This window comes from Ostrea edulis, chromosome 9, assembly GCF_947568905.1.
Source record: "Ostrea edulis chromosome 9, xbOstEdul1.1, whole genome shotgun sequence".
NCBI lineage: Eukaryota > Metazoa > Mollusca > Bivalvia > Ostreida > Ostreidae > Ostrea > Ostrea edulis.
The window spans coordinates 51,819,332-51,843,714 of NC_079172.1; the positions used below are offsets into that span (position 1 = coordinate 51,819,332).

The 24,383-nt window shown below is 35.5% G+C and overlaps 1 protein-coding gene across 1 annotated transcript in view; it reads right to left on the reverse strand.

The window, feature by feature from the left end:
• LOC125658020 (uncharacterized) overlaps positions 1–24,383 on the reverse strand; it is a 150,429-nt gene that overhangs the window by 55,308 nt on the left and 70,738 nt on the right. The window contains exons 72-101 of the mRNA XM_056149514.1: positions 24,273–24,365; positions 23,756–23,958; positions 22,485–22,680; positions 21,435–21,511; positions 20,850–20,913; positions 19,957–20,172; positions 18,151–18,262; positions 17,302–17,410; positions 16,799–16,974; positions 15,671–15,780; positions 15,045–15,200; positions 14,302–14,482; positions 13,943–14,133; positions 13,301–13,486; positions 12,403–12,517; positions 11,092–11,730; positions 10,601–10,824; positions 10,222–10,314; positions 9,878–10,022; positions 9,209–9,462; positions 8,721–8,797; positions 7,247–7,310; positions 6,822–7,034; positions 6,398–6,509; positions 4,727–4,835; positions 4,086–4,261; positions 3,596–3,708; positions 2,535–2,690; positions 1,056–1,239; positions 231–421 (exon numbers count right to left, since the gene is read on the reverse strand). Of these exons, the coding sequence (XP_056005489.1) occupies positions 231–421; positions 1,056–1,239; positions 2,535–2,690; positions 3,596–3,708; positions 4,086–4,261; positions 4,727–4,835; positions 6,398–6,509; positions 6,822–7,034; positions 7,247–7,310; positions 8,721–8,797; positions 9,209–9,462; positions 9,878–10,022; positions 10,222–10,314; positions 10,601–10,824; positions 11,092–11,730; positions 12,403–12,517; positions 13,301–13,486; positions 13,943–14,133; positions 14,302–14,482; positions 15,045–15,200; positions 15,671–15,780; positions 16,799–16,974; positions 17,302–17,410; positions 18,151–18,262; positions 19,957–20,172; positions 20,850–20,913; positions 21,435–21,511; positions 22,485–22,680; positions 23,756–23,958; positions 24,273–24,365 (4,935 nt within the window). The remainder of the gene's footprint in view (positions 1–230; positions 422–1,055; positions 1,240–2,534; positions 2,691–3,595; positions 3,709–4,085; positions 4,262–4,726; positions 4,836–6,397; positions 6,510–6,821; positions 7,035–7,246; positions 7,311–8,720; positions 8,798–9,208; positions 9,463–9,877; positions 10,023–10,221; positions 10,315–10,600; positions 10,825–11,091; positions 11,731–12,402; positions 12,518–13,300; positions 13,487–13,942; positions 14,134–14,301; positions 14,483–15,044; positions 15,201–15,670; positions 15,781–16,798; positions 16,975–17,301; positions 17,411–18,150; positions 18,263–19,956; positions 20,173–20,849; positions 20,914–21,434; positions 21,512–22,484; positions 22,681–23,755; positions 23,959–24,272; positions 24,366–24,383) is intronic.

Consider the following 24,383-nt stretch of genomic DNA (forward strand, 5'->3'; position numbering starts at 1 on the left):
TTCACATCAGTAAAAGTGCAAAGTAGTAGAGCATTCCTTGTAATTGTAAATACCTATAAACACAACATCGAAACCAATGCATTTAATTAATATTGGCATTCCACATGAACTCACTACACCCTCATTTGTCCCCCCCCCCCCCTTTATAGTTCTACATATGGAAATCTTCAAACTCTGGTATGTTTCCAGTGCAAAAATCTGATTTTTATGGATCATTTGACAAATCTTACCGCTAGATTTCTGTAATGACATGTGAGGTTCTCCACATCAGCAAAGTCATCTCCAAACAATTTGACAGAATTACAGGCGTAACGATTCAAATCACACGGCTTTCCATTGCCAATGACATCCAACTGGGGTGCATTGTTGATATTGACGGAACAGTCGTCCCCAATCCAGGGAAAATCACACTGGCAGACACCTACAGAACAAAGCTGCCTTCAGATTTCCGTACAGACAATTTGACTTACATTTGATTTAAATACACAGTGTACTATACTTGAAGTTTCTTATACATGTATTGAACTATCTGTTATATTAAAGTAAACGTAAATCCTCAATAGCATTACATAGTTCAACATCGGTTATATTGAACTTCAGATACAATGAACAATTCAGGTTGGCCCCCTGAGCTTCAATACATCCAGAGTACACTGTATGACTAAAGTAAACAAACTACCCCTGGGATCAAGAAATTTACAATTTTGGTAAAGGCCTTCCTGCTCTACATCACTACGCATTTAGTTTGTCTTACACATGTGCGTTTCTAGAGGAGAAGATTTTTGAAAATTGGTCAATTTTGGGCAGTTTTTGCCCCGCCCCTAGGGATGCAGGAGTCCTGAAATTTACAATTTATGTCCCCCTTGTCCCAAGGATGCTTCATACCAAATTTAAAAAGAATTTGAATCGTAGTTATTAAGAAGAAATTAAAAATGTTCAATTGTTAACACACGACGGACGATGACGTACGACAACCAATAGCAATAGGTCTCCTGAGTTTACTCTGGTGACCTAATAAAGTGTAAATAAATGATTTAAGATTCAACATCTCTCACCATCTACACAGGTTCCATTGTCGTTACAACTATTGGGACAGATGGCGCCGGTGATTTCTGGGGGTGGGGCCACCACACCCCCCTCAATGGTGATCCAGAGAGCGACATCCACCTCAATAATGACCAGACACTGTTCCTGGAGATTGTCCAGACTTTCGCTAGACCAGGTGAGATCATCAGTTAGCTGTTGATATTAATTTTGTATAAGATTAACAGATTCTTCTACAGTCCAGCTGTATAAGCTCAGGTCAATTAATGTTCTATTCTGACTTGACCTTCACCTTATAGTTTACAATCTGTAGGTGCTTTGGTTTTACCTTGAATTCTGCAGATTGAACAATTTTTTGAGATTGATAGCACATTGTACATTCCCAAAGTCATTTTATCTTTAAATCTATGACATTTTGACCTTAAATTGTATAGGTGTCTTTCTGTAAACATAGTCAGACATGTTAAATTCTGAATGGGCCTCTACATTGGATTTCTTTGATATTTTTTAGACCACTGTTATATCCAATACGACCAATTTTACACAGTGCATGAACCTCATCTGGATGTTTACCAGTCATCCATAAACAATGCTGTTAAACGTATTATCATGCCAGTCTGATTTGGAAACCCTGAATATCAAAATGATGAAGTCAAAATTACAGTACAGAAAAAAAAGAAAAGATTTTATTTGGAAAAAACCCAAAAGCATCTTGCACAATTCCACTTGATAATGAACATTTCACAAGATTCATTGCAATCTGATTTAAATTGTAGCAGATACAGAGTTTACTATCATTTCCATATATCAAATTACAAATTCAATAAACACATATTACATGAGAGCCCCCAAACTTAAACCTGCTCAATCTGCAATAAAAATGTCACACCACATTTAATGTGGATTAGGATGCAGCCATGTTGTTTTACCGTTAATCAACTCCAGTCCAACTGTTCTCATTAATGCAACTCCAGTCCAACTGTTCTCAAGCATGTGACACCAGAGACAACTCTTTTACTATATTTTTTGTTTATGCAGAAATATTTAAAAATAGTATGGTTAAAAGCATATAACACATATTTGTCACGTACCCCTTAACTTTAAAAGATGTTATGTCCCTTAAGGACATAAGCAACATCTCTGACATTTCCTCTAAAAAAAAGTTTTTTATTTCCTCGATATGAAGAGTTCTTGTATGAATTTTGAACTAGATTTAAATTTTATATTGCAGCAATATTACCATAATTAGTATATTGACTTAGGTAGCTCAGTGGTTAGATTAACTATAGTGATGCAAGGATCCCGGGTTCGATACCGGATTCTTCCAAAGATAACTCTGACCTTTGACATTCTCATCTCAAAATTTTTCTGTGAAAAGTACTGAATATGAAGTCTTATTTTATTTAGATAGGTCAAGGTTTTCTAAGCTGTAACACAATAAAACTAGAGCTTATAACACAGATATTACCAGGTATGCAACAAATGATTACCTGAATGTCTTCCAGGCAGCCCTCCAGTATAGGCTCGAAGTCCATTCCCGGAACATTCAGACACCTTTTGCCTGATTCTTTAGCCTCAATAAAACCTCGGCAGATACTAATTGCTCTGTCTTTGGTAATACCATTTGGTGTTGGCCATGTCAACTCCTGTTCAATAGCAGTATTGTTATTAATTCCATTACAATTCTGTACAGTGATGCCAAAATTACCTACAGTTAATACTTAAGCCTTTGTAAACTGCATAATATGGATTGTTGTCAAATAATAAAAATGAAACAGACAATTACTACAGGCTTAACTAGAACTGTCCTAATGGGACTAATGACTAATACCCCCTCCTCTCCCCCCCCCCCCTCCCCCCCCTCCCGGCAGGGCACACTGGATGGTGGGAGAATTTGTTCTCATTATAGAATGAATGGTATATTCTCTGGAAAATGACACCCCGATCCCCTCAAAATAAAATTTAAAAAAATATATTCATACCTTCCTTGAATGTTAAAAAATCTCAATCAGAATAGCAAATGCACATCTTCATTATTCATATCAGATATACACAAAGTTTTAATCCAATCTGTTTATCAGAGTTAATGATATGCTCTGGACAAATTGCATCTCCGACAGACAAGGAGATTCCAGTATACCCCCCCCCCCCTAAACTTCATTTGAGTGTGTGTGTGTGGGTATAATAATAAAAGTCATTGGACAACTACAGGGTACATTGGCTGTCTCTGTCTGTCTCTGACTGCCTATCAATGTTGACAAACAAACTATTTTACTGTAATTAGAAGTAGGAGTTCACCTGTGCTCCATCTAAATCATATTAAACTTTTTAATAAAATACCATATTTTCACTAAAAAAAAATGTTACAGACATGATATTACATAGTTAAATAATGATGGCACAATATATACCTCACGATTTTGGAGTACAGTGGTATTCTTAGGGTTTATATATAGCAGATATACGGCACAGAAACTGACACACATACACTGTACATGTAGATCTTCTGTTCAAATGAGCTACAAATGAAAAACGTTAGTCACTTACTTACCCTTTGTATATAATTTACATCAAATTCAAACACGTCTGGTGGCTGGGTGGAGACACATCGGGTAGGAGGCGACTCTGCGTCTCTAATGAGCGCTTGGGTTAAACTCTTGACTCCTGCATCCAATTAAATGTACAATATACATACACAATCTTAAATCTATGTTTCATTTTCCTTTCAAAAACATATTTTCTAAAGAATAGAATGACCATGGCCTTTTCTGCAGTATTCACATTTTACTGAAATGTTGAAATCTACTCATGGTAGTGAGTAGTTTATACTGAAAACATGACTGGAGAATGAAATTTTTGTGGAAATATTTCCCGTTTTTTACTGCTTTGTACTGCTTACTGCTGCCACAGATATAACAATAAATCAACTACACAGAAACATCTTTTCATGTGAAATATTACAAAAAGTCTTTGACAAAATACAAACATAATCTACACTTCATGTAAGCTGGACAAGCATGAGTGCTTCCTCCATTTCGTACCTTTTTTGTGCTTTGTTTTCCCCTTTCTCTTCTCGATCTCCTCACAGGCCATGAAGTCCAGTCCCTCTTGGCAGGTGGCGTCCTGACCCTCCATACAATCACAGTAACTTTCCACCACAGTCCTGGTGTCACCGCTGGGACAGTACCCCCGGTAAAGACTCTCCTCCTTTGACACCCTATTTATAGACATATGTTAGACATACCACAATACAACACTGATATCACACAAACACTAAACACAAAATGCCACGTTTTCATTACTGTCATTTTGGGATATTTTAAAAATGTTTTAGTGAAAATTTTCCAGTAATGTACAGGAATTTTGAGGCGCTTAAAACTTATACAATGAACTGTTAATATTTCTGTATTTTTAAAAGTGCCTTACATTAACATTGTATAATGTTCTGACATCACAATTCATGACTGTATTATGTTTAACGTTTCCCAAATAAGGTCACAAAGATGACGTCATAATGGAACTTGTTTACACTGTTTAAAAATCTACTGACAAGCCCGTAGGGCGAAAGCGCTATTGTAGATAAAAGTTTGAGCATTGGATTTTATTTTTTGACTTTATTCTACCCTGATACCAAGAAAAAAGAATTTATTGAATATATACATGGATATATATGCTGTGTTACCTCCATGTTTTGGAGAATTCAGTTGGTTGTTTTCCACGTCCTCCAAACAAAGTTCCGTCCCGCTTCATTAAGTCATTGGTCTTGTCATCATCAAATGTTCCACACAGACCTGTCAACAAGTTACATACATAATCTTATCCAACAACTCCGCCTAATCAAAATTAGATCTTTGTGATCCAATCATTTATTTATAGCTCCATGATTTATGCATAACAAGAGCATCGGAGCCAGGGCGTCCGGATTGCGCAAAAGTAGCGCTCTCGCTTCTCACCGTTGTGACCTGAGTTTGATCCCCATGATTGGCAGTGGTTGTATGTGAGAGGGTATGGCGGTCGCCCGCTCAGACACGTGGGTTTACTCCAGTTTCCTCCCACATAAATGATCCCCTAGCGCAAACATCCGTGCATAACAGGACCCCATTGGAAATAAGCTTTTATGGGTTATCCTTGGTATTTATGTATGTATGTTGGTATGTATGTATATACCGAATAAACATTTATTTTTATTTTATTTCAGAAACAGTACATAACATGTTCATCACAAACTCATGTAGGGTGTTGTTATTGAGATGTTTGATTTCTACGACATTGATTAGCAAACATGGCAAAGATGTCTGAAAGGTGGTAGATAGACAAACCAAGAGCTCTTTGTGTAAGATCTTTCCCAAAAATTGACTAAGTTTAACAACCTGTAATTTTTTCACAAATTACAAAATTGTTAGGAATCAAAATCCTTGCAATTACAGTGTAACAAACGTCTTCAAATTTTCTTTATAAAGGCCCTCACTTGTAAACTGTGAGAGGAGTAAGGCAGACAAACAATGTACTCCTTATATAATATTTCCTCACAGCTAATAAAATTCAACAGCCTGTAATTTTCTTAAAATCAAAAGAAAATCAAATTCCTTGGCACATGCACATCTTCAGTAGTTATGCCTATATAAACACTCTGCAAAATAAGAAAGCCCTAGCTATAAAACTATAAGAGAAGTTAGGTGGACAAATCATGTACTTTCTATGTAATATTTCCTTAAAACTAATGAAGTCCAACAACCAGTAATTTTCTCAAAAACTGCAGAAAATCATAATCCTTACCCCATGCACATCTTCAATAATACATTAAACATCCATCCAATGTACGTTTAGACTCAAATGTTTTCTGTCCTAATCTGTAGCATTCACTATGTGAACAGCCTTAATGGAATATCCTAATCTGTAGCATTCACTATGTGAACAGCCTTAATGAATATCCTAATCTGTAGCATTCACTATGTGAACAGCCTTAATGAATATCCTAATCTGTAGCATTCACTATGTGAAAAACCTTAATGAATATCCTAATATGTAGCACTCACTATGTGAACAGCCTTAATGAATATCCTAATCTGTAGCACTCACTATGTGAACAGCCTTAATGAATATCCTAATCTGTAGCATTCACTATGTGAACAGCCTAAATGAATATCCTAATCTGTAGCACTCACTATGTGAACAGCCTTAATGAATATCCTAATCTGTAGCATTCACTATGTGAACAGCCTTAATGAATATCCTAATCTGTAGCACTCACTATTTGAAAAACCTTAATGAATATCCTATTCTGTAGCACTCACTATTTGAACAGCCTAAATGAATATCCTATTCTGTAGCACTCACTATGTGAACAGCTTACCTTCTGTATTGCTGAAATCTGCAGAGGATGCCTTGAATTTGACATTGATGAATTGACTAGTTCTTTTCCTGCCATTCATCACAATAAGTCTAGCACCAGTTGGCAACACAATCTATAGAATACAGGATGAGCACTTACAATCAGATTCATAAAACTCAAGAGATAGACATAAAAAATCATGTTCAACTTTTCAATAACATTTGCCAGTGCATGTTTTAACAACAGTCCTGTTCAATATTTGACATCCAGTTATGTATTTTTTTCTTTATATTATGCAAATCAAGAAAGTTTAACCAGTTAATATTGTCAGTATTCAATAATAACACTAGTATTTTCATATTCACATTTTTAAAGAGGCAAATTTGATATAGAATAAAATGTACAATTTTACAGAGAGCTTCTTTATGCGGGCAACACAACTTACGATATATTTCTTTCCGCCTGCTTTCCTGAGGACCTCGGTGCCCTCAGTCAGTGCCCCGTTGAGGAACATTTTCAGTGTCATTGGTGTTTTCTTTGAGGACTTGTCCATGGTTGGACCACATCGATCTACGACAATGACATCATCTCCAGAACGCACAGCCACTGCACAGTTACAGGAAGCCTTGCCATTACAGCTCCGATAAAACACTCGCACCTGATAGACAATCAAACATAGGTATAATAGTCACACATCAGTCACACCGTAAACCTGAATGTGTTCTCGGTTAGCAGATGGAAGTGTTACACTATGCTATATGATCAGCTGTTCTCTTTTTTCCTAGTTTTTGAAACTAAAGATTTCATCAAAATTCTGTTATGGATGGAAATTTAAATGAAAGTGATCAGGGTAAAGCAGTCAGTTTGTACCTCATATGGCAAGTACTTGTGTTTGTACAGTATAAACTCTCCTTCCAAGAAATTGTTGTAGTACCTAAAAAAAAAAAACAATTTCGTAATGTGATACACATTTACTTTTTAATATAATTTTGCTATGAAAAACTTTACAATATGCTGTGGTTCATTGTCAACAAATCCCAATGATATGTCAATGTCATCGATACTAGACAATATGTAACTGACATCACAATCCAGCCATGTGATGGTGATTTAATATGTAACCGACATCACAATCCAACCATGTGATGGCCATTTTAAAATATGTAACTGACATCACAATCCAGCCATGTGATGGTGATTTAATATGTAACCGACATCACAATCCAGCCATGTGATGGTGATTTAATATGTAACCGACATCACAATCCAACCATGTGATGGTGATTTAATATGTAACCGACATCACAATGCCATAATCCAACCATTTATGTTGAAGAAAGCAACATCTATGACTTTTACTTGTTGGCTGACATACAAGCATACAAAATTCTTGGAAATAAAGATTATGATGACCTTTTTTTTTCAAATCACATTTAAATCTAAATTAAATGAAAGCTTTAAATGTTTACATTCTGATATTTAATTGTGACAATTATACACAGTGGAATGCAAATTTTCACACCACATTAATACACAAAATTTAATTTGCCTGCACACCATTAAGTATGTTCAGTACAATAAACACAGACAGAAAAAAATAAACACTTGACTCTTCACATTGTAACATTATATTTATCTAAAAAGGCAGAGAGAAGACGATGCAATCTCCTGTCTGGCAGAGAGAGAGAGAGAGAGAGAGAGAGAGAGGGGGGATGGAAATATTTAGTCTAATTTTTTGTTAACTAAAGATTCCTAGTTCAGACTCAATTACACAATATTAAGCATGTTGATGAACCATTTTATCGAGAGAAGGGACCTCATCTAATAAATGAACCTCTTTGTCAAGTGTGGAATAAAATCATCCAAGATCTTCTAATCACTTCAATCAAATGAATTAAAATCCCAATATCCCAATTTAAAAGCCACACCCCTTTCTGAAATGGCAGTCTTACCATCTGTATAATTTACCAACTTAATTTATCCTTTCTTATTTAATAAAACTGATATTCTTCATTAATTCAAATGATCATCTTCTTTGTAGATTTCAGGTCTTTTGTTTTGACTTTTCTATACATGAACATGCATAAATGACTCTCCATTGGGCATGGTTATTGGAAAACTAGCATGATAATCCACAAAAATTCCGCCCCACACAGAAAATACAATTAATAATATGTCTAATTTTTCCTTCAACTTCATCAGGCCAAGAAAAGGTAAAAATAACATAAAATGGGGATGAAAGTTTTCCAAAACACAGTGTCAAAATTCTATCAGCATTTCCTGCAACAAGTGCTATTGATCTGTTTGATAATGTGTCTACAGGGATTTATAATTCATTCCTTACTTTCCATCAAATGTTGTCATGTGAGGGTCATTAATAGAAGAACACGTCGACGTCTTATCTCCGTCCTTAACTTTCACCTGGTGTAAAAAAAGAATTCATCTGTAAGTTCATCTGTCCACTTCATTTGAAACAAGCAATAATTTGAGGTAAACTACCGTGAAGCATGGAATTTTTGCATAGATTTCTATTCACAAAACTAGACAAAAATGCTATACATGCAGATTTAAGTCTTCATATGAAATTTTAAAAAAAATTTACCAGGAGAAAAAATAAACAGATTTACAGACTATAACAGTCTTAAACATTCTAAAATGTCTATTCAGGATTCAGTATTTATCTCCAAGTTATTTTCTTTTCTTTTTTTTTTAAATTTTGAACCCAGTAAAATGCAGCTTCATTTCTGAATCCATGACTGGCAGCATGAAACAATACAGATTTTAGATGGAGTTCACTACACCTACACAATGAATACACCTGAGAAACAGTACCTCTACAGTGCTGATTTGTTGATTGAAGAACACCACGGACTGTACAGCCATGGTAACATATATGCGAACACTTCTCGTCTTGTCTTTGTCCTTGAGGCTGTCTATCGTGGCCTTGACTGGGAGCTGCAGTCCTGTGGACCAGGTTTCCATCGTGATGAGGTGTGAGCATGGAGTTTTGTACACATTGGAATTGTACACCCCAAACACGACCTGCGTGATCTCCTCGCCTGAACTCGGACATTTCGTCTCTTTCTCTGTAAAGGAATTAATCGGTATGGAGTTGTAGCATTGATAGATATTTCAAAATGCACTGTAAAAGTGGTTATTCATGCTGGGGGTTAAGTACGCATTTTTCCACGTCCAACATTACGTGTGGGGTAAAAATACACGGTAACTGAATATAATATGTATTACCTCACATATCTATAACTCTATGTGTGGGGTAAAATCACGCGCTTATTACGTGGCAGCGTAATTAGTGTAAATTTCTCCCACGCTAAAATAACCACTTTTACAGTAATTTTCAATCAGATTCATTCATTATATGAAGATTATCCACAGCAGATAGGTACACTACCCAGTGTTACAAACATCTAAATGTCCTCCAGCTATTGTTTTCCTGTACCCCACATCCTATTACAACTCACATTTCTGTGCAGCGACACCTACCTTTAACGAGCACAGTTGAGACCGCTATTTGACAGTACTTTTTCCTGTCCTCTTTCTCACAGAACAGACTTGGAGGAACAGTGGTGGTCACCTTGATATTGGTGGGTGCTGCTCCCTCGTATGTGGTTATTTTTGTTTCACTCAGCTAAAAAAGAAAACTCACGCTCATCTTTAATTAATTCCACGACATCAAAAAGAATTTAAAATTACATTTCTTCCCCCAGTTATATCCATACAAATATACATTAATTTGTTATTTTATCTCATATTTGTACATATATTTGTCCATATACTCTTCTTTGTTAGGAGGTTCCAACCATCTAACAATGGACTTCTTGACATACCTGGACTCTGGCCACCAGTATCGCACTGTCCCTCCACGGACCTCTCGTGTTTTCACAGTTCCCTTGTTCACAGGCAGACACAGAACATTTTATCTGGAATCAAAGACAGAACCTTTTCTAAATCCTCATCATATCAAGTTGAAGGTCAATTATTATAATATAAAATTCTAAATAATAGGATAGAGTGCAAAACTTAATAGTATATATATAGCTGGCAACAGATCAGATACAATGTTATAGCTTTCACCTACAGTCAAATTTCCCAGAATAAGTATCTGATCTACCTTAAAGAACTCAAGTAACAACTTTCAATGCCAGTTATAATAAAATTCTGTATAACTATTTATACCTACATTTCCATAAATGTTTTACTTCATACCTTGTCTTCATAAAACAGCTGGGTGATGTAACTTTCGTCTAGAGAGCTTTCAGTATCATTGGACAGTATTTCCTCTTTGAGCTGCTTATCATTTAGGTACCACTGTATGGTGTACTGAAGGTTTGCGATCTCCAGCTGCTGGAACTTACAGAGGAATTGGGTCTCCAGGCTTGTTTTGTTAACAGAAATAATCAAATCTGGTGCATCTTTAAACTCAGGAGGTTCTATATGAATAAAAAAATGAAATACACACTGCCATTTCATTATGGTTTTAACCTACATGTATAGCAAAAATAGTGAAATTTAGAGTGTCATAAAAATAACAATAGTTCCAGGTGAAGTGTATTAATGGCCAAGGCCTCACTTGTAATCATAACATATCATGCCAAGATTTTTCTTTCATTTTCAGTTCAAACTTTTAAATACATGTACATCTAATTCTCCCCGTCTTACCATTCTCTAATAGTTACTCCATGTTCGTCATGACTTACCAATTCTGACATCCAATTCCTTCACAACATCCGTCACTGCTTCTGCAATGTCCCATCCTTCCACCACAATATTGGAGAAGTATTTTCTGCTTACTGAACACCCAATATAGAACTTCTTAAACAGATTTTTGACCTCCCTCTTATAGTATTTTTCAGTCCTTGTGACCAGTGTCCCATCGAAATAGAGTCGGATTCCCAGCTGAACACTCCAGGAGAACTGAATAGCCGTGAACTTGTTACGAGTAGTATACCTGGTGCTGACTGTCCAGATCTTGGTGGAGGTGCTTATAGACAGATACAGTCTTTTTCTCTCATACCACATGGCCATTCCATAGGAACCAGGCTCATCTCCACCATTAGAAAATATATACATTTTTTTGGAGAATTTAAGGACCTTGAAATTGAATTTGACAGTGAGTCCCAATTTACAATTATCCAGATTTCCTATACACTGGGCAGTCTGATCGCCCATGTCCACAAATTGGTCAACTCCATTCAGGAGGAGGGCCTTGGCACCTGTTGGACCAAACTCAAAACGGGGAGAACCAAAGAGGGTGAACATGATGTTAGCTGTAGCTGTGTACAGAATGTTGCCGACGAGTCTCAGGAAGCCAAATCTTCTCACCGTTATATCTGTCCCTGAAAAGTAAAATCCGAGGCACCGTTATTTCATACATTCTGTTTCTGAAATTTAGTAGGAGTAATAGTAAACTTCGAGTTCAAATGAACGTCCTTGACACTTGGCATTTCCAACGCTTCTACACTTTGAGTCCAAATGAATGTATTTGATTGTGCACCTTCTGACTTAAATGCATTGACTTTCTATACATGAATGCACTTAACTGTCAATTTCCAGACTTACACCACACTACAAGTCCATGTGAGCATATTTGACAGTAACAACACACCCCCTCCCCTCCCAACAAAAAAACTCAAACTCAAATACAATGAATTAAAATATTCACATTTCAGATTCATACAGAGCTCAAATCTACAAGCTTGATCACTTTGAGTCCACATACTGGTATACTTGTACGAGTTGTACACTGTAAATTTTTTAGTTAATCTGTACTTACACATACAGGATACAAAATTGTTCATTTTCTATATGGATACACTTGTTTTTTACACTCAATTTGTTCATTTTCTCTATGGATACACATATTTTACACTTAAAGACTTGGCAGTTTGTGTCTTCAGGCTTATTGACAAAAAATCATCAAGTTGTAAACCCCATGAATGATCTTCTAATAATCTGCATACATATGTATATTTTCAATTTCTATACTTACAGTGCATGTAAATACTTACTTGTGAGTACACTCCATGAGGTAGTGGATTTGAGAGTGAAACACACTTGTTTGATATCATTACGATCGACATAACCCTCCTGGTAACACTGCCCATTAATAACACAGACATCTTGCTGTTAAAAGAATATAATGAAAAAATGAAGACAAAGAACAATGATCAATCCCATAAATCTTATAAAGAAATTGACAGCAAGGTGAAAATGGACCCCTGGAAACACCTAGCACTCGAAATGGTCCATCCTTTCACCTTTTCAATATAAAGGCATCAAAATTTTTACCAACAACTACATTGTAATTTAAATTAACAACACATTTCTTAAACACTAATCTTTAAACATCAAGATTACTGATGTGGAAAATGATGTAAATATGCAAGGATGTTGAGTCCAAGCCACCTAGAATGAGAATTTTATTTGGGCACATAATCTGAGAGGCATGTTTGCCTAAGCAGTAAGTAATAATGGGGCAAGAAGCAACTTTCTTCACAACTATATCATCAAAAATATCACGGATGACCTAAATCATGCATATCTTTCATCTCCAGAACATTTAAAAAGCAAGAGAGTGTGTTTTCACTACATTATAAATTATCTAACAAGAAATGTTCATTTGCTGCATGATATATACTTTTGTAAATTCTACACTTTAGATACATACATATGTACAATATGAATGTGGTTACATTCAGTATTCAATGACTTGGGGCCTACTTTGGGGGATTCTAAGCAATATTTCTGTCATTTCTTTATTTGAAATATTTATCATTCCATAATAAATCTTGGGCCCATTATGTTTGCTACTAAATAATAGAACCTAAAAGCTAACAAATTGAAATTCTGAATCAACATCCTTGAATATGCAAAAGTTTATGAATATGAGGCTTTCAGCAGACTTACCCTGGGAGTGCATCTAATCAGGGTGCAGACCTCACACAGAGAGTTGTATACCACCAACTGCAGCCGCCCACTGACCTTGACACCATTGTTACTGACCCTCAATTCAAAGCGACCAATGACTCCAGTCCAGGGACAAAGAACGTTGTCTTTATTCACATAGACTGCCTGCAGGTTCAGTTCTGTTCCCTGTTAAAATCAACGCACAATCAATTAATCACAATCAAACATTCTACACATTCAGTTACAGCATTCAAATTTCATCATATTTTTCTCTCTTTTAAACTTGAGACACATTGAAGTTTTGCATTACAAGTGAAGTTCTTACATGAAGTATATTTTGCAGATTTCTTTTAAAGTTTCTACTACATATCACAAAATATAATAAAACATTCTTTAAAATTCAAATAAGCAAAGAAAAATTAATCATCCATATGATATCCTCATAACAAATAAATAAAAAGAAAAAAGAAGCTTGTCATTACAATGATTTTTAAGCATTCACATGGAAATACAATCATCTATATATACAGTATGATCATACTATTACAAAATTACTGAGCAAAAAAAGCAATCAATTCAAAGAAGCTAAATATCCAGTCCTTTCTTTGCAAAACCTTAGTTTACCACAGTCAACGGACTTACGTTTGCCAGGAAATAATGACAGGTAAGTTTGTCCGAGTCCACAAAGTCTGCCCCATACACAACAAGGTATTTAGCCACACCCACACTGATGTCAATCAAGGCCCCTCCCTGAATGGACTCCAGCTCTGGGGGGTCAGTTTCTGAGACAGAGCAATCCTCTCCCACATAACCAACATCACAATCACAGGCCCCTGGAACAAATTATAACACATATTCCTAACTCACAACAAGAAAAATGCATAATACCTTAGGCTAGGGGTAGTTTTGGTAAAATGATAATGAACAAAATGTAGAGTAAAGAAATAAAAATATTAAAAGGCACAAGAAATTGAATGAAGACGTTGGATTAAACATCCTACCATCATTGCACTTTCCATGTCCGCTACAGTCAGCAGGACAGATGGCCCCAAACACATCTTCTGGGGGAGCCAGTTCTCCTCCCACTATCACCCAGATAGCGATGTTGTAGACAATTTCAATTTGACACTGCTGGTTCACATTTTGTAGAGTTTCTATAGCCCAATCTTTATCATCAGTCAGCTGAAAAGATGAAAAACAATTGTTAAAGACACCCCCATCCCATACCAAAACAAGGCTCATCAATCCAGACTCTTTGGTTCCAGTCAAATGAGGCCTCCAAACAAATGAATCACATACTATATTGTGTCAGATATCGGTTTGAAAGTGTTGTGCAGAAGCTGATGCATCTGGATTTTTCATGTCCAGATAAATGAACTGTACACTGCGGAATCATTTTAATTTGTGGTGTTCGTGGGTAAACAAAACTTTACTGGTTCGTGGGGACGTAATTTCGTGGGTAAGCGATACAATGTCACTAGGAGAGATAAATCTACATGTACTTGATTTTAAAAAATGTTCAAGGACACATAAATTCGTGGGTAAGAGTGACCCACGAAATCCACGAACATCAATCCCCCACGAACAATGATGATTCCGCAGTAGTTCACAATCTCCTGAAGTATTAAATTTGTGAATGTGTCCATACCATAAAAAAACCCAAAAATTCACCCCGTGATATTGTTAGTGATAATACATGTAGTTCCACCGTGTTAAAGGTCGACACACGATAGCAGCGACTGACCTTGATGTCCTCTACACAGTTGCCTATGGATTCGTCTAACTGTACATTGTTCACGCTTTTACACAGACTGCCGGAGGCAGAGTTAGTAACATAACTCGTACAGTAGTCTAAGGCTTGTTGCAGGGTGACTCCATTAGGTGTAGGCCAGCCAATTTCCTGCAGAGAAAAGATTTAACATTAAGAATCAACTGTACTTGCTCAGAACAAAAGCACTTTCAGTTGATTCATTACTTAGCATGAGAAATTTAGTCACCAGTAATTTTGCTACAAACTTTTATTCCAATTATTCATTGATCTGATTATATTTTAGAATGACTGTTTCACTATGGAACACAATACAGAATTTACACTATCATGATCTAACACACAGTGACAATATCACGGAAATAAGCACTCATTTGATAAACTTAATGTAAACAACTTTTGAATTTGCTTCTGTTCATTTTCATGCTTTTTTGTTGAAATCCATTTTCATGCCGTTTCAAATTCTCGGCTTTATGTCCAGTCTTATAAAGGTTAGAGCTTGTAGGCTATATTCATTGTAATTTTAATTTTATGTGTTTAACAGCAGCAAAACAAATGTAGACTACAGCAAACTGCACGTGGAGATCCTTTCGGTTACTTACTGGTGCACGGTGAGAGGAATTGTACTGGAACAATACTTGAGGCTCCTGAAGGAAACATTTGGTGGATTCAACAACATTATTTGCCAGTAGCTCTGCTGTGATATCCTTCCCTATGTAAAGTACAATGATAGAGTTCTGTCAAGTTGTAATCATATCTTTCAAGTACATGATTCCAAAAAAATGATACAACGTGTGACAAAACGTCACGAGTCTATTGTAAAGTAACTTAATCCAAAAACATTTAAAGGTGTTTGGGTATTAACCCCCCCCCCCCCTTCTCACAAGGATTGTTGGACTTTATTTAAATTGTTCAGGCATCTGTTTTAACTATGTAATACATCTGAAATATACCTTAAAATATTGCATATATTTCATACAGAATAGATTATTCACATGACTAAGAGAAATCTTTAACAAAATCTGAAGTCAAACAGTCCTTGAAAGACAATAAAATTATACCAAGTACCTGTGAGAAATAAAACGTTTAATCTCTTGATGTTGAATACTGCTCTTTATTGTGTTTGCTTTCTATTTTCATTCACTTATCATTAATGACATTTCATAAATAAAGATTCATTTGGGGTCAAATAGGGACTGAGGAAATCAACTAAAGAGAGGAGTGATACTTTTCCTGATTAATAAAATTCTAGTCGCATCCCGCCTGTAAATAAAACTGACAGTGTTCTGAAACATGGATATTAGAATAATGATTCGTCTGATGTTTTTCATTATGTAATTGGTAACATACACAGTGATGAAATCCTTATAGTTGTAAGAAAAAAAGTTCACTTCATAAAGACCTCGAATATCAACCTTCAGATAAGTTTGAGGTTTACGATGGTCACTTGAATATACGAAATAACCTGTAACATGCATTGACGAATTTCTGTTTTTCTTTGCTGCAAAACTTTCCCTAACCTTTGAATGTGTCAAGAAAAACCATGTGGTATGAATTTCAATCACATTATATTTAGTGTGAGTAGAAAAGGATTGGTCTTGGAAAATGTTAATATTTCAATGCCAGAAAATTCACCCTAAGTCCCAACAGATCATATTGGTTGGTCATCTCTTTGTATTCAAGCCACTGTTTGGTTTCTTTTAAAACTACAAACAGATTGAAAACCTTACCCCTCTTTTTGCCTCTCTTTGTTTTGAGTGCTGGGGAGCAGTCCTGCAGGATGGTCTGTTCGGAGCACACATTTGGTGTGTTAGTGTTACAGGTACAATAAGTAAACTCAGTCTCCGCCTCCAAGTCCTCCGGACAGAAGCCTGTGTATAGGGAGGCTTCCTTTGTCTCGTCAATCCTACAACCAAATAAAGGGTGTTAAATTTCTCTCCTACAAACACAACATCACATTATGATGACCATTTTTCACCAACATTACATACAGGTTGTTCATTTATTGAAGCTGTCAATACAAGTGTAATAAATTTTGCAAAATAAAATTATGTGTTTATTTTTTACAATAAATCAAAATCCTAGACAAAAATTGAATGATTGACTGTGACTACTTCCTTATTCAAAAACTAGCTAGTGCTCTAACCAGTCATGACAACTTCCTGATTAAAAAATCAACTTAAGTAGTGTTCTCGCCATTCATGACACCACGTCGACATTTTAAAGTCATTACCTCCAACTTTCCGAGTACTCCACAGGCTGTTTAGACTTTCCTGTATACAGTGTTCCATCTCTCATTGTTTTATCATTGTCCTTGTCGCCATCCCAAATTCCACACAGACCTAAATCATAATAAATTGTTTATGTAAAGCTCAAAATACTCTGTCAACATTTCATACATCAATTAATCTCTGCAATATCCTTGTGGTCACCTCTACCTTCAGAGGTTAAAGGCTGAAATATACAACTCAGAGGTTAAAGGCTGAAATATACAACTCAGAGGTTAAAGGATGAAATATACAACTCAGAGGTTAATGGCTGAAATATACAACTCAGAGGTTAAAGGCTGAAATATACAACTCAGAGGTTAAAGGATGAAATATACAACTCAGAGGTTAAAGGATGAAATATACAACTCAGAGGTTAACAGATGAAATATACAACTCAGAGGTTAAAGGATGAAATATACAACTCATATTTTGCTTCAATTTATGCACCACTGTGTAAGCATTCACATTTGTGGGCCTGATGATGTTTCACGGATCGTTGATCTGATACAATTAAGAAATAAATTTCACTTTTGAAAATACATGAGAGTATGAACTGTGATGCTTCATGAAGCATGTTCGCTTAATAAATCTACACAAATGTCTGACCAAGGTTATAGCAAGACTCATAATAAAAAATACACAAAATAAAAACTATCCGAGTTTGTCAACGTCACTTATATTAGTGATATTCTTACTCTGATGATTTTACACTAGTAATGGAGCCAAATTCTAATTTTGTCAAAAAGTCAATGATCAGCAACAGATCTAACCCTCTTAAATGTTTGGAACTAAATGTGAATAAACAGCCTTGCCTTCAGAGTGTTGATAATCAGCTGGTGAGGCTTTATACCAGACATTGATGAACTGTGGTCTCTTCCCTTTACCGTTAGCGACTGTCAGTACAGCACCGTGGGGCAAGTGAATCTACAGAAAAACAGATGATTTCTAGGTAAGTGTGCATGTTTAAAGTTAAAACCTTGTTTATTTTACAAATGATTAACAAATCCTACAACTTATATTAATGCTTTTTGTCAGCTCCGATATTGGCAGACACGAGTCATTAATGTGGGAGGAAACTGGAGTACCTGGAGTGAGTGTCCGAGAGGGCGACCACAATATTTTCTTACATACAACCACTGCTAATCCAGAGGATCAAACTCTGGGTCACAGTGGTTAGAAGTGTGCTAATCACTTCACTACTCCGACACCCATTTTCATCTTGTACATGTACATTTTGTAAGTCATCTTCGAGTTGCATGAAGAACTAGAACTGTCCTAATGGGACTTGTACTTTCTGCAGGGCACATCCGATGGTGGGAAATACAATATAAGCAGAAATTTTTAGCGATGATTTCATTTTGGCATTATTAGAGAGAGTGATGAGGTCGCTAAAACTGAATATTGCTAACAATTTATTCCATATCGGAGGTAATAGTTACCTTTCCTGGAATTATAAAATTGCTCAAATTAGCTCTTGCTAGATATATACCCATTTTTATGGAAAAATCGCAAAATTTGTGTCTCACTAAAAATTTCACTTAATATTTGGTAGTGACTTTGTGTTTATTGAAGAGTAAATGGTTTTTGATAAAAGATATTCTTTGGACAATCATGACATAACATCCCCCTCAAAAAATATCCATAACTTCCTTGAATTTTAAAAAATTTCAATCAAAATAGCAGATAGCACAACTTCATTATTCATATAAGATATTCACAGTTTTAATCAAATCTGTTTATCAGAGTTAATGATATACTCTGGACAAAGTATGTCTATGGATGGACAGATGAATGGAAGGATGGACAGATGAATGGAAGGATGGACAAGGTGATGTCAGTATACCCTCCCCCCTCACTTCTTTGGAGGGGTTATGTGTATAAAAAGCATTCTTTAATCTTTATGTTAAAAAGATTGTTGACCGATGACATCATATGGCGCTAACTCAAGTAATCTTTTCTGTCATTTGGATAAAGAGAAATGGCAGATGCACATTTTGCAACAGCAAAGGAAGATGAAATTCAATTAGTTCTTCAAATTAAGGCCCTCTGGGCCCAAAATTGGAATAAACTTATCTTATCTTATCTTAAGGACAGCAAGAATATAAAAAAAATATTTGTTCATCTACTTCTAGAACCAATTGTATAAAATGAAGTTTACTTATATCTATTTTATTCTTGTTAAAGCTGTTATAATATGCAAGTCACGCGATTCTTGGTCTGTTGATTTGTTTACACAATGAAATACAGAATTTATTAGACGAAAACAGAGCAGAAACACGAAGAATGTAATTATCAATTAGAATATTGGGTATGTTTTCTTTTAAACTAGTGGAATCAGTTATAAATGTACGCAATCACACTGTCCCGTTCAAAGTCAACAAACCATGTGCATCTACTATCTAGTAAAACAACCTTAGAAATGAAGGTGTATAACAAAACAGTTATTGACTGGGTCTTCGGAAAACAGTTGTTTTGTTTGACCCTCGAATGGACCTGTTGCTCGAACCCTGCAGCTTCGGGCAACAGATCCGTTCTTGGATCAAACAAACATCATGATATCTTTATATTCTGAGGATGAAACTTGGAAGTTTAAACATGTAGTAACAAAATGTGCTTACTTCATATTTTTTTCCTCCGCCAAAGGATAAAATTCTAGTCCCAGCAGTCAGCTGACCATTGAGAAACAGTGTGATTTTGATGGGTTTGTATTTTCCAGAAGTTGTCACAGTCGGGCCACACCTGTCAATCACGATGACATCATCACCAGATCTCACTGCCACTGCACAGTTACATGTTGCTCTGCCTCGGTTACATTTACGATAAAATGTACGCACCTGTAAAAATATAAACAATACCATACAGGAGTGTGTATTAGGTATTTTAAGTGTGTATTATAATCATCTTCGTTACTAACAAATTATTATAAAATTTACTTGATTTGATATTTATAACATACTTACAAAGTGTGTATATAATGTTACATGTACGTGTATGACAAGGGAGATAATCTTTATCTGTATAAACAGGTTTACAAGATTTATCAGAGGATACCTCTGGGACTGTTCAGTACATTCATTGAAATTAAGGGGCATGTACACAATTTCTGATCGATTGAAATTGACAGTTCTTAGGTGTAGAAATAAAAACCTTCATAGCTAAGAAACCATGTGCAAGAACACCAAGATTTCTAAAAAGTATGTCAAAAGCATTCAACATTTCGACATACGTTAATGATAAATCAATTTCGGGAGCAAGTACAAATAAGAAATAACTGAAAATTTTCATTGTAGAAGCTTTATTTCACCAAAGCCATCAACTGATGGTTGAGTTACATGACATGTAAACATAAAATGCTATAGGGCTTGTAGATTTGAAATTTAGGTTTGTTGACAATGTTTTACAGAGATGAAATTCTATCAAATTATCAATTCAAGATCTGAATATTTTTTGTACAAAAACCGTGTCCATGCCACAATTCTTAATAAAAAGAAAGATCGATTTGTACACTTACTTCATATGGCATTGTCTTGTGTCTGTACAGAATAAACTCTCCTTCCAAGAAGTTATTGTAATGCCTGTAAATAAACCACCACATACATGTACATTATGTATGTGTCTAGAATTACAGCAACGAATTCTTCCATCGAATTCTATTCATACAATGAAAATCTTAGATTAAATCTGACCTCATCTCATTTGTTATTTTGCTTTCAACACAGAACTTTTAACCAATACAGCATATAACTGCATACTTATTCTATGATTTATTATCGCCTTTCTACACTTGCGGACAGTTTCGCCCCATTTCGAATTAACCCAGACACAGTTGTGTTAAGAGAGAAATAAGAGAGAAAACAGTTTTGCCCAGTCTTAAAGTTGCCCCCTGATAACGAGTCTCAGAACAAAAAGAGCAAAAATAAAACAGGGGCGAATACTTCCCTGTATACATGCAGCATTGTTTTTTATTCATCACAAACTACACGCTATTTGTTAGACTTCATTCAATGAAGTTATATGAAGGCAGTTGATAGATTTTCAACATATACTATTCATCAAATGAAGTCATATAAATCCTTGATAAATTTTCTAGACTCACCAATTATCCATTGTTGTCATATGAGGATCGTTGATAGATTTACAAATAGCACTCTTGTCTCCATCCTTCACAGTAACCTATTGATTAAAGAAAATACATTCACATGTATGCTAAAGAAAACAACTAGTAAATTACTTCATGTTCGGAATAAATCAGTTTAATTTCTCATTTGTGGAGACTGAATAACTGGTATTCTTTGTCATAGTTTAAATTCTTTTGTGTGAGTGGGATTCGGTCCACAACCATTTAGCACCTGTCACAAGCTTGAGTAGGGTGTTTTGGAGTTGTAGAACATAAGGTATTATCAGCCATCATTAATTCCCAGCATACTTTCTTGTAATGTATGAATAAAATTTAAGGTCCTAGATTATAAGCTGTAATGGGTAAATAGACAAACAAACAGCTATGTGTGTAAAATCTTCCCAAAATTGACAAAGTTCAACATCCTGTATTTTTTTTCAAACATCAATTTAAAGATCAGAAAATTGTTGGAAATCAAAATCCTTGCTTCATGCACATCTTTAAGTTGCTTACAAAGACCTTAGCTTGCAAACTGACTAAGTTCAACGACCTGTTATTTTCTCAGAACATGAAGAAAATCAAAATCCTTGTCACATCCACATTTTGAATACCCATATAAACATCGTAAAATAAAAAGGTCCTCGCTTAAAAACTGTGGGGGGGGGGGGGGGGGGGGGGGGAGTTAGATGGACAAATCATGTACCCTCCATATGAAATTAAAATTCAAATACAGGGGCAAAACTCCCACTGGAAAAGCCAAAATGAATGAGTATTAAACAGCAAGTTTCAGCTGACAGAGAAATGAAAGTAAAAAACAGAAAACCACAAACAGTCAGACATCACTGTACACATAAATCCTTTTCATCTATGTATATTGGAAAGATGTCGATCATATGTGGTAGAAAAAAACTCTTGTGCATGATATTTTCAATATTAACCATTGACTGGATAACTTCAAGACCTAGCCCCATATAAAGATGGGTGTGTAAAAATCCAAGCTTTTACAGTGTTTTGTCAATGCCTACAAACCTTGACTGAAGTGGTAGTAGTATTGTGACTGACACTGTCCTGACAGAAGACTTGTGATTGGATAGACAGGCTCCGTATTTTATCCTTGTCATAGAGGAGGTCAATAGAAGCAAACACAGGAATGACCGTGCTCCTCTCCCAGCTCCTCATAGTGATCATGTTACCACAGAACGGAGTACGCATTTCATTGGTTACACTGAAATTAAACACACTGACATAAAGGCACTGAAATCAAACACACTGACATAAAGGCACTGAAATTAAACACACTGACATAAAGGCACTGAAATTAAACACACTGAAATTAAACAATGTCAAGAAGAACACTTTGTTGAAATCTACAACATCAATGTCAAATGCAAAAGCGAAACTAAAAGTGAAATGAAAGCATGAATATCTTAGAAATCAACTGAATCTTAATGGACACACTAATCAGAAATCAACAGAACTGAATCTCAATGGACACACTTAAAAAGAAATAACATAAGCATTTTTTTTTGCATTAAAATGTATACATGTTGAAAACTCAAAAATAATATATGGTTTGACCTCTATCATTTAATGTAATAAAACTTTCAATTATTTTGCCAGCTCCTAGAATTAACTAGAAAACTGACTTAGTCAGGAAGGGCCCCTGCAAAGAACTTCACTCAAATATCACACGAAATAATGCTAATCGGCATCTTCCTTTAATAAACCATTACCTTTCTGCTAGAATAATAAATTCATGAGGGCCAATATTTGTACATTGTTGAGATTTTACCACATTGTTGGGATGAAATTTTGTGGATATGATTTCGAAACATGACATAAATTTTGTATCTTAATGTAGATAACTTCAAGATAGCTTGAAATTCCAGAGATAGGGGTACCATGAAAATTGAGCCCCTTAAGAAGTCTCATGATTCCATAGTATGAAAGTTGTGTCAAGATGAAAGTGTATTTAACTCGGATTGCAATTCTGTTGTGACCTTGACCTTTAACCTCATGACTTCAAAATATACAGTTGCCCTCCTTTAATAGTCAACAACCTTTTAATAAGATATGAAAGCTTTATGAGAAAAATATCTAAAATATAGTGTCACAATGAAAATAGGTGACAGACAAACAAAGAGACGTGATCATTCCTATAGGGTAAAATTCTGCAATATTTAGGACTGCTGAACTGGGAGAATTAAGAGATATACAGAAATGTTACCAAAACCTTTTGTACCTGATTTAAAGCCACAAGTTAAAACTGTAGAAACATGTAGATTTGACAAGGCGTTTACCTGTAACCAATCACTGCCTGATTCAGTCTGTTGGAATTGGGACAAAGCTGTTCTGTGTCAGAGAAATAGGAATTCACTTTGACGTAACATGAGTTATTGGCCCTGTCATCTGGTCCACAAAACAACCTAGGTGGCACTGTAAGTTGCAGGTTGACATTACCAGGTAAACCTCCTTCTACCACAGTAATCTCCCTTGTCACAATCTGAAACAAACATTACCAACAACTTGTTTTAAAATGCCTATCCATCTTGAATAATTCTTCACCATTTTCAAATTTCAATATAAAATTACAGCTTATTACCTCACAAAAAAACCCCTAAATTTAGAGCTTAAGACGTTCAGGACCCAGTTGCACAAAAGTTAGTTAATTTCGACTGATGGTGAACTTGCCATGTCCTCTTACAAGACGTTAACTATCAGTTAACTTACTTTTGTGAAACTGGGCCCTGATAATGTAAATCAATAGCTAAATAACAATCCTGATTATCAGCTGAGTTTTACAGAAAGAAAGAATACCTGGACTTCAGCAGTGATGATGTTACTTTTACGTGACGGCCCTTGTGTGGTTGGACAACTGTACGAATAGCATGGTGTCACCATGCAATAAGACTGAAAAAAATTATCATA